The sequence below is a fragment of the Stegodyphus dumicola genome, chromosome X1 (assembly GCF_044657685.1).
Source record: "Stegodyphus dumicola isolate Sdum_Otavi_A_Nest chromosome X1, ASM4465768v1".
NCBI lineage: Eukaryota > Metazoa > Arthropoda > Arachnida > Araneae > Eresidae > Stegodyphus > Stegodyphus dumicola.
In genome coordinates, this window is record NC_140780.1 from 148,071,788 (window position 1) to 148,086,665 (window position 14,878).

A 14,878-nucleotide genomic window follows, 5' to 3' on the forward strand; every position below is an offset into this window, starting at 1 on the left:
ACGGGTCAGTTTCTCTTAGAAAGTCTTCCACGATGGCATCCCTCTCCCCCGGCACATAGCCCTCGAGGCTTTGCCGTGCTCACATACACCAAACCAAACCAAACCAAACTCACTAATCAACTTGATGTTCAGTAACAACAGAATAAGGATAAGGTTGAAACCTTTTATCCTTTATTTTTTAACTATTTACAAGAGTCCACCTTGTGCTTAACATATAGACCACTGCTTGTGGTGTTATATTAAGTAGAAGTGAAGGGGGCTACATAATATTTACCTGAAGTAAGTAGACAAAAGCTCTACACACGGACCAGAAAAACAACAACCTTCCGGCGTCTTCGAGTCATGATGAAATTGTGACTCCAGCCAACACTGCGAGTTCTGCCACCGCCGGGGGTTAAATTAGATCAAGTAAAATGCATTACATTACATGATATATATATATAATGTTGTATGATCTTAAATTCATTTAGTGCGAAATATAGCGATACATAGTTGTACAGGTGCATGTTTTATGGTGTTATTTATTGAAATGGGTACAGGCATCATGTTTCAAGACATTACATATTGCAGTAGATAAAGGCGTGATGTAGATGGTGTTCTTTCAGGGCGTGTTTGCACACATGATCTGTTCACATCAGTGTTTACTATCAAAATTAAGTTAGCACTATAAAATTGTTTACAATGCTTACTCATTCTGCATATTTATGATTACTGCTTACATTTAAATATTGTTGTATAGATGTGCTGATACTTTAGCTTCTCAGTATTGAGGAATCAGTTGCTAAAGTATCAGTATAACCATACAACAATACTTAAATTGTTGTGTTGATATTTTAACAACTCAATCAACAAAATATTGAGTTGCTAAAGTATCAGCACAACTAATAATAACATATAAAGGTAATAAATTAAGTAGAGAAATTACACAAAGTTATACGTACATGTATGTGTTTTTAATTGTATTATTTTGATTGACTCTCTGTTCTATATACATATAGGATTTTAATTCAGCCGGAGCCCAAAATGAAATGTGTTCCGCTATTTAAATTTATTGTTCAATTATTTGTTTTTAATTTAATTTATTTTTTATTTTATCTTTATTCATGAATCTGCTTTGTGAAGCTGAAGAAAAAAGGGAAAAATATTAATTTTAACGTAGCATATATATCGGTGTGGGCTTTTGTCAGTGTGGGCTTTTATCAGCGTGCGCTTATATCTATGTGGGCTTTATCAATGTGGGCTTTTATCAGTGTGGGCTTTTATCAATGCGCGTTTTCATCGGTGTGGGTAATAGTCGTGTGGGCAATTATCGCAGTGGGGTCTTTTTTGTGGGCTTTTGTCGCGTGCGCTTTCGTCCAGTGGGCTTTTGTCTGGTCACCATATTATATATGTGGATGGGATAAAGTGAGTTTGTAAATTTTAGGTAGCTATTAAACAACTTTAAATTTGATACTTTTATTACTTATGCATTTTCTTCCACTTAGAACTTAACTTGGCTGTTTGAAATGAAATTTACACCCAAAATTACTCACGGGAAAAAGGGCGACATTTGAACGACCCGCGTAATGTCTGCGCCTGCATTTTAGTGATGCAATTAGAGTAAAAGAAGTGCGGACGTTACGTGAAAGTATACGGTATCGTCTTTTGGATTTTAAAAGGAGAAAGGTATAGTTTTGCATATTCTCAAAGAGCCGTGTTTTGTATATTCTTGCAGTTGATACTATTGGGAAGAGTACTTTTAATTAAGATTTTGTATATTTCAGCATTTAGGACTATTGGCGAAAATACTTTACACCAAGTTCTCTATATTTCGGCAGTTGCGACTGTTGAGAAAATTTTTTTTAAAAAAACACTTTAATTTCAATCCCTAATTAGTGAATCCCTTACCTTTTTTATTTTTAAGAGCAAAAATAATAACCTTTAAACTGAGCAATAATGCTTGGGTAAATTGAAAGAAATGTTTAGTTTTTTCTAACTTTTACTATCTTAAATTCAATGAAGGTAGGTTTAAACAAATAGTGAATACCGCAGAAAATTTTGTCACGGATTATTGTGTCTATTATCTAAAATTATTGAATTACTGAAGTATATTCAGCATAATCATTTTAAAGAAACGATGATAGGAGAAGACCAATTCTAATCATTTTAGCTACATGTATATCACTATCACTGTGTATATAGTTTTCTCTTCTAATTATAGTCAGATGGCTGCATTGATCCGAAAGAGAAATCGGGGAAATGAAAGCAAATAAATGTTATAAATGAGGTGTCTGCTAGTTAGTAAGTTAAAAGATCCCATTATTTCACAATTGAAAATGAAATGCATATTTCACGGGCAAAAGAAAACTTCCGGTGAAAAGGTTAAAAGAAGATTGAAAAATGAAAACTTAAGCAAACCCACGAAAACACATATTTAAAATTGAAACTTAAGGTAAGAAAAAATAAAAAAGAATACTGACAGAATAAAACAAGAAAGAACTTGAACTGTCAAGAAAGGAAAACAAACAGAGGAAGAGAGAAAGTAGCATTATTTATCAGGAAATAGCTTTCACATGTGTAGCCTTTGCGCGTTTTTAAAGTCACAAAACACAGAAGTAAACAATATAATACTGCTTCACAGTTTCCAAACTATTTACATTTATAACCGTCACAATCAACAACACTTTCAGTAAATCTTTTATCTCCAGGAGAAGAAAACTAAATTGGCAGCTGTCGAAAAATATAAAAGTCATTTATTTTCCTTTAGGTACATAGACTAGTAGAGACATTTTTCACTATCTATTTTTCAGAAAATTATAATGGAGTCTTAAGAATTACGATTTAGATTCACGGTTCAACAAAACGGTCTAAACAAAAGGCGAAAGTCAATGGGAAATTGTTGATTATCCTCTTTATTAATCATGCTCATTCAAAATTTACTTAAATGTCAGTAAATTTGTTAAAATTAAATTTAACCAATTGTCTTTGTTTAAATAAAAACAGTAAGTCATACTTTTATAGAAAGAAAATCCTTGCTTTGAAAATGAAATGAAATAGTTAATAAAAAATGGAAAAACGAATAAAAAAATCAAATATAATTGCTGTATTATTCTATAAAAATGAAATATGGTACTACATTTTGAAGAGCAGTTTTAATCGTTTTAAGTAAACTGTCTGTTTCTACATATTTTGACAACTTAGGTTCATGATAATGTGATTTTTTATTTGAATGCAACTCCTCTTAATTAGTTTTTGCTGGAATTTTACAATAACCAGACTATTCTGTTTTAATTTTGCAAAGAAAGCAAGAGTTTTCCACTAGAGGAATTCTTTTCTTTCAGAAGAAATTTCAAGTGATCAGGTCTCCCTTACGCTTTGCACTTGAAAAAGAAAAAAAGGATTGGAACTGTGCTGTGTTGGCAAGACTCAGGACTAAAGAGAAGGGCTAGCTCATAGAGCGTTTCCCCCTGAAACAGGCAGTGAGGAGTGATGACGTAGCAATGATGCCACTGAGCGCGGAGATGCAATTGACAACATAGAAATTAGCGTTTTAAATTTGAAGAATCAGCGTTTAAAATGAGCTGTGTGTGAAAGATAGCTATAATTTGGAAGAGACAATGTTACTGCAGTATGCATGTTACACTGAACATTACAAAATTTAATAGTACTTACTCAATTTTAAAATAATAGATAAAATGCGCTACTCTTAGCATAAAGTTCCTTTTTTTATTTGCAGGAATTTTTTTTTTCTTTAAATGCCTGTTTGTTTCTAATCATTTCTTTATCTGCATGTTAACTAAGAGAACTGTACTACTGCTAAGATAACTATAATAACAGCTATTTAAAATTAATCAAAAAAACAACCTTAAATTGCATAGTTTTAAACGTGTATGGTTATATATGGCAAAATTTCTGCTAATCTAAGTTTGAGTTTCAGCCTAATTGTAAATTTTACATTAGCATATTTTTCTCCCGATTCATTATAATAACATATATTTTTTTTTAAATAATTTTGTAACTTAGGCTTACATCAATATTTCATTTAAATAAATACATGTAAGATTGTTATCTTAATTTAGACAAAACAACTTTACTCACAGTACCTAAAATAATTATTTAATTTTTCAAAAGTGGGGGTTAAGGGGGCAGGTCTTCTTATGCCAATTACTTTAATATTATACTTTATATATATTTTATCTAGAATGCTAAGCTGGCACAAAATCGAATCAATAATAACAGAGGATACAATAAAAATAACTTAACAGAATTAGTTCTCATTTAAAATATGCTTTACGCTATTAACTTCTAAAATGCAATCTAGAAATATTTCAAATCAAAACATATTATATATACTTACTTTTTGTCTCTCGTTTCCCTTGACCATTAAATAATTTGGTTTTAGTTTGTGACACAATTTAATTCTCTTTAATAATATCAACATTTAAAACAGTTCCATCTTCTAAAACAAATCCTTTATCTAAAAAGTGGTTTCTCAGTAATTTGAGCTCACCAGAGGCCGAGCGGTAAAGTCGCTGAACACTGGTAGTTCGGTCCGAGGTTCGAATCCCGCCAACGGGCTGGCTGCATGGGCGTTTTCGTGGTTTTCCCCATATGTAACGTGTATACGAGCCAGTTTCCCTTAGAAAGCCCTCCACGAAGGCATCCCTCCCCTTAGGCAGATAGCCCTAGTGTGCTTTGTCATAATTAAATACACCAACACTCAGTAATTTGAGGCAGTGCGCTAAATCTGCAAAAACCCATATTTTTTTCGTTTGGAATACTGGATTTGGAAAATGAGAACTATTAATCGAAATCTGTAACTCTTTCCACAAAGTAGTAGATCCTCCTAAATCAGACACTATTGCTTTCACTTCTACTCTAGATGATTGAATATGTCTTATGAGTGAAAAAAGAAGTTCTTTCTTCATTGGAGTGTTAAAATAAAAAAATATTGGTTGTTTCCACTGCGAAATGAGACCTCTGATTAAAACAAACTGCACTTTTTGAAAAGGACTGATTTTGGTCCAGTTTAGATTCATAGCAAAGTTTAGAATCTATGTGCATTTCGTCGAAACTGAGAACGCATATTTTTTCTACAGAATTCAAATATTGGCATCTTTCCTTCATTACAGCAAGAACATCACTCTGAATTCCTGGACTACATGAAAATTTAGCGAACCATCTCTTTAATGTGCTAGTGCTAGGTAAAGGAATTCCCATTTTTTCTTTCCAAAAATCGTAGCTTTTAGATGACAGAGCTCTTATGACAATGCAACGTGAAATATCTTCACTAGTCCACCGGATTTTTTCCTTCTTTTCTAGCAATGCGTTAATCTGCGTCTTTGTAAAAATATGCTTTAGACGTTTTTCCAAATTCTCCGATGTGTTCTGTTTTTTCCTAAATTTCGCTGTTTGGGATTTTAATTTCAGAATTTCCGATACAAATTTCTTTCTAGATGTCGTCCACCTTCTTTGTCGCTGAGCAAACATTCTAAAATCTTTCTTTTCTCTATTTTTCAATATTTTATTACAATTTTCTAAGGATATTATTTTGTTGTTCAAATTATCAATATATTCTTGTTTATCTTTACACTTAGGGCACTCAGGGATATTGTCACATAGGGCATTGTCACTTGTGAGTTTTATTTCAAAATGATCCACATTTGATTTATTATTGTCAGCTTCAATTAGCATGAAATACAATATCTCTTCCTTTCGTATTTCTATAAGTGTTACGGCACGTTGCAACAGCACAAGAAGCCATATTACATAAAGGATAGGAAAACTGACTAAAACTATATATACAGAAATTATTTTAAATATTTGCATTATTAGAAAACAAATATGTATGATTAAAATTAATTTGGGATATGCGATCTCCAGAAAATCGTCTCGCAACTGAATGAAACTACAGTTTTAAAGGCGCGAAATCAGAGCAGGTGCAACAAAGATACGTCAGATTACTTCCGGTTCCCCCCCCTCTATGAGACTCGCGTCGGCGAGGAGTCGAACAAAGGAATGACCTAGCCCTTCTATTTATCCCTGGGCAAGACTTACCTCGGTAGTGAAACCGAGATGGAATTACCGTTGTTCACTCATCTGTGCACTTGGACACATTAAAATAAATATGTAAGGTTGTAGGGTTTATATTTATTTTAACTAACATTTACTTTAAGTTTAAGCTATCTTTCCTGTCAAGCCTTTACTTTCCCCTGGAATTGCCAATGCCAGAGTATAAAAATTTTAGTAGAACGCGCAGAGTATGTAAATTTTAGCAGAAGTAATTTGAGTTAAATAGAAGGGAAGCGAGTTTGTAAGTGTGCTTTTTTGATTCACGAGCATGAAGGTTGCTAGGTAGAAATTTAAGAACCGCGCGTTTCGGCCTGTGTGCTTGCTTCGGCAGTTAGTTGAATCTTTCAACTTCTTATTCAGAAAGTTTGCTGAAATCTCAGCTGTATCTTAGAACGCGGTTACGTTAGTCACGTTTATAGAGCCTCTTAGGTAGTGACTTGTTATTTATTCATTTTTAGTTGTACTTTCTTATTTTTATTTAACCGTCGGGTCGGCGTAGTTTGTGAGCGTCAGGCGAACGCATCTGTAACTTCTAAAGTGGAATAAAAAGGGAGTTAAACCCTTCTTAAGAGTTTGTGTAATTTCCAGTTCATAGCAGTCACTACTACTATTGCGGGCAAGTTGGGGCCACGCAACACCACAAGGTATTCATTACAACGTGAGTCATAAATATGAACTGTATATTTTACCGACATATCTACATTATTTTCAAATGAAGCCGAAAATGAGAAATATAGCAAGAACGTATTTTATGTTCTCAGATTCTGCTGTGAGATAGAAGCGACAGGTGTTACTGGTAAAGTAATCATGGTAGCATATCTAATATCATTTCAGAAAGTGTATATTTTTAACTTCAGCCAGGTTAAAGTTTGCATAAGCACTTTAAAATAGTTTAAAAAGGTAAAAAAAAAAATGCAATTAAAGACGGAGACTGAATTCAGAAAGAATAAGACAAATTAAAGGTCAACAGAACAGAACACTTGAACTACAGAATAAAGAAGATATGTGCTATATCATCGGACCTCAACCTTTTTTTGCCTCATGCACCCCTTTCACCATTGCTAGATAATACCGCCTAATTTCCCAAACTCGAAATATACATATATGCATTTTTTATATTTAGATTACTTTTTAACGTGTTTTATAAATTAAACAAAACAGAAAATGTAGATAAATATCAATACACGAATAAAAATAGTTTTTTACATTCATGAACTAAAACTAAATGTCTAACAGCTAAATAAAAAGCAGACTGCATTTCTCCCTGAAACTATGAAATTCATTCTTGGGAGGAGTTTCCCCCGTTTGAAAACCCCTGTGCAATACGATTTAATTAATGTAAAATATATTTGCTTCTAAGCAAGGATTACGCTAATTGCAGTACATCAAACTATATCCGAAGCAGGACAGAATAGGGACAAGCGTGTAAGGCACCAACTCAATGCGGTAGGTGAAATTAGGTACAGCCCTTGCACATGAATTATCTGGAGCAGGGGATCCGCAAACATCCTGTGTTCGAGAGTATATCCGTAGCATTGCGATAAATGGTTTTAGATCGACTTTATGTGAAAAATAGTATAAATGAAAAGAAAGAAAGTTTTACACTATTCACGGAATATTTTACTAAAATTGTATTTGTTACAATTTAAGCTGTTTCTTCTTTCCTTGCCATTTCCTATATTTATCTCGAATTTTGTATAGCTATTAAACTGCAGGGTAGAACGTACAATCTTGATACATTTTTGTCACATAAGTAAGAATAGTTTGTAAGGCATGCCTTAGAAACTATTCTTAGCATGCCTTCGTGATGTAGCAGTCAGTACGCTCGGTGCGTATTCGAGAGGTTCGTGGTACGAGTCCCACAAAGGCATTGCTCATTTTTCAAGGCTCTCAGCATCAAAAAAAGCTAATGTCTCTAGAGTGGCACCCGAATTAAAAAAGGGTTGTGGATGATGATTTTCCACCACCAGGATTTGGCGATTGGGTTAATTAATCGTCAGTCGCTCTTTAAAAGGGGGGAGTATATAAGATATTTCTCTTGCCTTCTTAGCATTGCTTAGTGGTGTAGTGGTCAGCACACTCGGGGCGTATTCGAGAGGCCCGTGGTTCAAGTCCCGGCGAGGACATTGTTCATTTTTCAGCTCCTCTGCTTCAAAATAACCTAATGTCTCTACAAGTTTATCTTCTACCTTCTTACGCGAAGTTTTACAAAACTCGTAATACTGTATTTAAGATCACGTGAAAAGTGATACTAAATATATTAGGAAATTCCTAATGATCCAATGTAGACAAAGCAAAGTATTCACAACTGCTGAAATATCCTGGAGCTTCAGACAAGACATCTATTTTAACCTAGAGACCTTTAGAGAGGAATAACTTTATAATGGGGCGACATTAGCAACAAGATAAAGTAAAATATTTTTCCATTTTTTGGTTTTGTCTTTCACTCTGTACAGTAGTTTTAATATTACGCCAGTAGTTAATCATTTGTGGCTTTGCCTACTTTCCTAACTATATGTCTCAAGTGTTAGCTATCGCCAAACATGATTAATATCTATAGGTCCGTGTTAGAGTTATTTGATAATAAATGGTGTGTGCATTTTGATAATGTTCATTACCCTTTAGAAATACATTTTTTTGTCAACATAGTGCTTTCTACTTCGTAATCACATGAGTTCTACTTCCTTTGTTTATCCCCACCGCAGGTTTCCAGTTGATGTAGAAGAAAATTTAGATGCTGTTTTTCCTCATACGCACTGGCCAAATTTATTAACTTTTAATAGTTGTTGGGTATACATAAGTTTTATTTTTGATATCCATTAATTTGAACATTTTCAGATGCATTATTAGGCTACAAATATCTGTACTACTACAGAAGTAAGTACAGATAAATATCTACTTACTATACAGAAATAACAAAGTAATAACGTCTTTTAAATTTCTGGATCAATTAAACAGAATTAATCGGAATAATTTTGTATTCTGTTTCCTTTATTGAAAGGGGAACTAAAATTTAAAATGAACAATTTTAATTAATATCACCGCCACGATTTTATACAACAGAGAAATTCAATGCATCTTGGCCGTAAATTAATACAGTTTCTATTACATCGGTGTAAATATATTTTGGATTGTTAAAAAAGTTATACTTTATTTCGAGGAATTAGTTTAATTGTTCGATAATCTAACATTTCCTATCATTGATTCGCTTCTTAGGTTACTGACATATGCTACTGATACTGAACTTTTTAAATCTTTGCTCAGATATGTGGAAATGATTTGTTCTACACGTTCTGAGTCACCCCTGAGAAAGCTATAGAACATTCGGAAAAAAAAAAGATTTTAAAAGGCCCCCTTAGTCTGATGCAATACATATTTCCATCCAAGATCAAGCAATTTTTTAGTGGGCCCTCATTTTACGTTTTGCTGGATATTGCATGAAACAGGTGGGCGTGTTTAAACAGGTTTGCTGGGTATGCATGCTACCAAATGGCAACACCGATACGGTACATAATTCCTAGAAAAAGATATTTCCAAAGTTCCTTATTATTGTTAGTTATTAACGGAAATCACAATAATATATATATATAAAAAAAAGACTAAATAAGCACAAGGGGTATATGCCAACTTGAAACAAGGGGTAAAATTCAACCTCTTCTGCAGTTCATTTCAATGAAACCAGATTTTACGCTTTTCGAGGAAGAGCGCAGGTACCTTTTCAACAAGAGTAAAACATTATTCGCTGCTAAAATCAATGTTCGAATCTATTTTATTATCTTCAAAAAAGGAGTTACTATTCAAGAAACTCAACTAAATTGCTGAATACTGGGGTAAAAATTGGCATCTGCAGAAGATTGCATTTTTTACTTGCATTGTAATCGCCATGCAAAAATTGGAGACTAAAAGTCTCTAAAGAGTAGTGTAAGATATCTAAAGTAAGTTAAGTCCTGAAATGCAACGTGGAGAGTTATTCTATCTGAAGCAAGAATGAGAGTGTCACTGAAGTTATAGGCTTCGAACATGATATTATGGGATCCTATCTAAGCGTTTCCTTTCCGTATTAGCGATAAAAGGCCTCTCCCATTCGTCGAGAGACATCTTATTTAGTTTCTTTCACCACTTACCGCCACCGTTTCGGTAACAGAGGTAAGGGAACCTCCAAACGTTCGCCAAATCGACAGCAAATCCGATAATGGAAAGGAGGAAATCGGCTTTCTTGCTCCACGTCGGTCTTTCTTCCGGATTTTCGCTTCCTGCCGTAACCTGGTCCTGTGACAAGGCGATGATTATAGCACCATCGGGCAACTGAGATGCCTTTTCCGGTTGCCCTTCGCTACAGTTCTTGTGGTCTGGAATAGAAAACAATTAAAATAATTGTACACGTGGATAAATAAATATTTTAATGAAAAATATTCTTTAATATTTTAAAAACGATAAATTAATACTAGTATGAGCTATTCTTTCTTCAGAGTATTAAAAAAATTAAAGACACTTATGACTTTCTCAAGAGAACAGGGTACTTAGGATTGCTATTGCTATTTCATGCCAATATTTATGTTAGGTGATGATTTGCAGGAACATAATCGGAAAGTGGCGGAATTTTAACTTTTATTATGACTAAAATTAAAAATAATACTTTTGAGGCATATAACAATGAAAGGTTTTTAAATAGGCTCATAATTTTCCTGTGAGTATGAGTAAAAACATCCCAGAACAACAAAACTCTTTGACTGATTGGGAAGTAATGACTGTATAATTCGAGAAAGGAAAATCGGACTAGAAAACACGAAAGATTTAAGGCACAGTGCTGTAAGCGGATGTTTGAAAAATGCAAAAAGTAGTACTTACATTCTTTTAATCTTATAGCTTTTATCAAAATGTTTTATTATAACGTGATGAGATGATTGAAAACAGTTTGAATTAACACTGAGCATTTCATTGCCACAAAAAGCTGTTGCGTAAATAAGTGAAGTAATGTTTCGCTGTTTTATTTGATAGACTGAAATAACAGATGACGACCTTTTCTCGCTGCTTGTGCTTGACAAAGAAATCTTCAAGTATTTAGCATGTCTTTGATTTGATGTCAGGTTCATGAAATGAAGCATTGTGAAATTTTAAGAGTTTTTATTACAATATCGTTTCTATCTGATTTGCCTCCATTTACACACACACTACCTGATATAAAAAAGGCTAAAATGGGTATGCTTTCGTAATCATTTGCCTTCAACATGTTTGCTATCTGTACCTAATTTTTTTTTAATCGGTGAAAGTTCACAATATGACAGTGCGTTCAGATTGGATCTTTAGGTCTGATTCTTATGCATTTTTTCTATTGTGGTTAAGTCCAAAAAATAAAAAGGGCACTCGCCACTCACTATATCGTATGAAGTTCGGCAAACCATTACTGCAGCTGTTCATTGCCTTGCTGCAGAGTAGTTATATGTGTATTTTGGCAGGAGACTGATCATAGCTTTGATACATGTCATTTGATGGCAGCTGCACGTAAAGATACCTGCTATGGACAAACTCTCTTGTCTTCTTATAGACGACGTGTGGTAAATTCTTTTATTGTCAGAATAAGAATTTTACAAGTAAGTAAAATGACACTTTCTATTTCAGTAAATGACGCTACTGAAACATTGCTTTAAGCCAGGGTTTCTTAAACCAGTTTCAACCCCGTTTTATCACAGACATTTTTCGCAACCCCCTAGGACCCCATAATATTTACAAAAATTTTGTGGTCTAAAAGTCTCTAAAGAGTAGTGTAAGGTATCTAAAGTAAGTTAAGTCCTGAAATGCAACGTAAGTATTGCCCCATAAGTATTGCGCAAATCCGACACACGGGTGAGTGAAACTGTCAATATTTTCACGTGTACTGTAATATACTATTGCAGTTTTAGGTCATTAACTTTAATTTCTAAATTTAAGACATAGAACAATGTGAAAATTTTAAATAACTAACAGACGAAATGACAGCGTCACGTGTAAAGCAAGGAAAATGAACGTTTATGTTATAAAAAGAATGCGTTGAAACGTTTTCTTTTGTTTCTTTATCTGTATTGTCTTATCTTTACCTATTTTCAGACACATTGTGTAAAAATATTTGGTAATTGTAAAATTATTATAATAAGTTAAAGAAATATCGAAACTGCTAAAATTTTGGCGACCCCCTGCTGCAGGTCCCGCGACCCACAAATTAAGAAACCCTGCTCTAAACAAAGGTTTCAGGAAATGAAATCATGATAGGCATGAAAGAACAACGGAGCTCTTTGAAAATTCTGTTTTCCATTCCATTCTGTGATTTAAGCGTTATGAGTTCATTAGCATTTATCTGTATATATGTAAGATTAGGTTATCTGTCTTATGTACGATTAGTGTTTTCTGCTTGCAGGATGAGATGTAACACAGCTAGCCACAAAATCACGTTCTTCCTTATTTTGAGGTGGATTAATCTGAATAAAGTGGGTTCAAAATACTTCAGAACGATATATTAGAGCAGTTGAAAGAATAATAAATAAGTAAATGAAACTTCAGTCGACGATTATTAATTTCGCAAAAAATTTCAACACTCTTGTTTTCTTCATTATTGGAGAGTAAGTAATTTCTTTGCTTAACATTGGGTAAAATTAAATTCTTACACATTTATTTCTAATATTATAACACTGAGCAAATGAATGACAAGTTTCTTTTAAAGAAACTTAACCTCATGCGTATTCAATGAGCTGCATATTCAGCATTTTCTGTAATATATTATGCACCAGGTATTAGCTCAGCAACTCAAATGTAAATAAAATTAATAAGCTGTAAATTAATGCATTATAGTATTATTAATGCAAAACTCATAATACTATATCCTTTATGATCTTCAACGCGTAATAAAACATACAAGCAGTAAATATATTCTATAAAGAATTAGGGCCCACCAGCGGCCGAGCGGTAAAGTCACTGAACACTGGTAGTTAGGTTCGAATCCCGTGAACGGGCTGGCTGCATGGGTGTTTTCGTGGTTTTCCTCATGTGTAAAGTGTTTACGAGCCAGTTTCCCTTAGAAAGTCCTCCAAGAAGGCATCCCTCCCGTTAGGCAGATAGCCCTAGTGTGCTTTGCCATAATTAAATAAAACAAACCAAACCAAACTATAAAGAATTAGTTTAATAGTCAAAACAATAAACAGGAAAACCTCAATAAAATATTCTATGAGATTGAATACTGTTCTGTTAAATTTCCTTTGTTAATTCCGAAAGAGCTAGCAAGTGATGAAGAATGCTCAGATATTTGGTTAAAGAAATTTCAGTCTTTTTCAATAAAACGGTAAATCTTTCTCTCGGAAACTAGTTATAAATAAAACAGAATCTTATCCTTCATTAGTATGGAAGAGACAAAGAACTTTTCATCGGTTGCTATGGAAACAGGAAGAAGCAGATTGCGATTTTTCGACAAACCAGCTGGCGAGAACAAGAAGACCGACGATAGTGAAGGGGAGATATGTGCTCAGGATTAAAACTTATATTCCTCGAAAGAAACAAAAGATAATTTTTCTTCTTCCGCTTGCTTGCTACTCCTTCTCACCTGAATAATGAATATTTGACTATAAGAATATTTTCAACATTACGGCGGGATGTGGTGATGCGAACCAAATTTTTCAAAACGAAGTGGAGATTTTTTACAATCATGAGAAGTTACCTTTTTCTTTTGATAAAGGGATAATATAAAGACCTTGAAATTTTAGATGGATTTTTAAGATTTATTTTTGAAAACAAATATAATATGTAGGTAGATCTCAAAGTTCCTGATATACTTCCGAAAGAAATAAAGAAATTTTTAATTATTCATTTTACAATATGATATCCTTGTATCTCAATACACTTTTCCTATCATTTAAAGAGCCACTTTATGCCCTGCAAAATTAATCTGAAAATTTGTTTGTCTAAATGCCCCATAACTGCTCTTTTCATGCCATCATCATCATTAAATATACTTCCAGAAAAATAAGATTTCAGTTGGAGAACAGACGATAATCGCTTGGGGGGCTAAATCTGGATTGTAAGAGGGACGGTCTGTGGGTAATGTTCCAATCTAGGATGTATTATTCAGAAATTGTTTTCTGAGAGTCTTCCGTACGTTGCTGTATCAAGGGATGACCATTCTGACCGCTGTCGGGGCTGATGATGTTGGTGCGCGGGATTAAAGTACCCCTCCAGTTAGTGCCTTGAATTCGTATGTTACAGATCAAGACTATTTCTCAGTAGGGACTACTAACTTTAACCCAAGAATTTAATGAGAAGCCTTGCCTACTTTTCACTTCCTCTGCGGGGGGTAATGAATACGTAATTGTTATGGAAGAACTCTCATTTAATTCTATCTAGGTCAATTCATTTTTATAGTCGTGGAATTTCAATTTCTTTTTATATTTGCGATTCGTAAGGTCAGTTCCTTTTTATATTCATGAAAGTCTATCACGAATCGCAAGCAAACTCCCTCATTATTTGTATGGCGCACTTTGGACTTAATATTCCAATGATTTTTCATCGTATCAAATGTTTAACGCAAAACCTAAGGAAATATTAAAAATGGATAATTTCTGATATATATATATATATGTATATATATATGTGTGCTTATGTTGTTATCTGTTTATAATTGTTTCTAGCTTTGATATTCTAAATTGTTTTTATCTCAATTGAGCATTGGTTGTTCACATCAATATTTCCCTGCATTACTTCGTTTAGTAAATAGTGACACAACAATGCAAGCATTTTTCTGTAGTGACAAAACAATGCAAGCATTTTCTTTAATAGAATTTTAAAATTTATTAATATAGCACTGCTG

The 14,878-nt window shown here is 33.6% G+C and overlaps 1 protein-coding gene and 1 long non-coding RNA gene across 2 annotated transcripts in view; one reads left to right on the forward strand and one right to left on the reverse strand.

Moving 5' to 3' along the window:
* LOC118198446 (sodium-dependent dopamine transporter-like) overlaps positions 1-14,878 on the reverse strand; it is a 459,018-nt gene that overhangs the window by 166,934 nt on the left and 277,206 nt on the right. Inside the window, exon 3 of the mRNA XM_085807121.1 lies at positions 10,176-10,400. Within this exon, the coding sequence (XP_085663247.1) occupies positions 10,176-10,400 (225 nt within the window). The remainder of the gene's footprint in view (positions 1-10,175; positions 10,401-14,878) is intronic.
* The window catches only part of LOC146993333 (uncharacterized), a 72,130-nt gene that overhangs the window by 42,465 nt on the left and 14,787 nt on the right, over positions 1-14,878 (forward strand). The gene's annotated exons all lie outside the window — the stretch shown is intronic.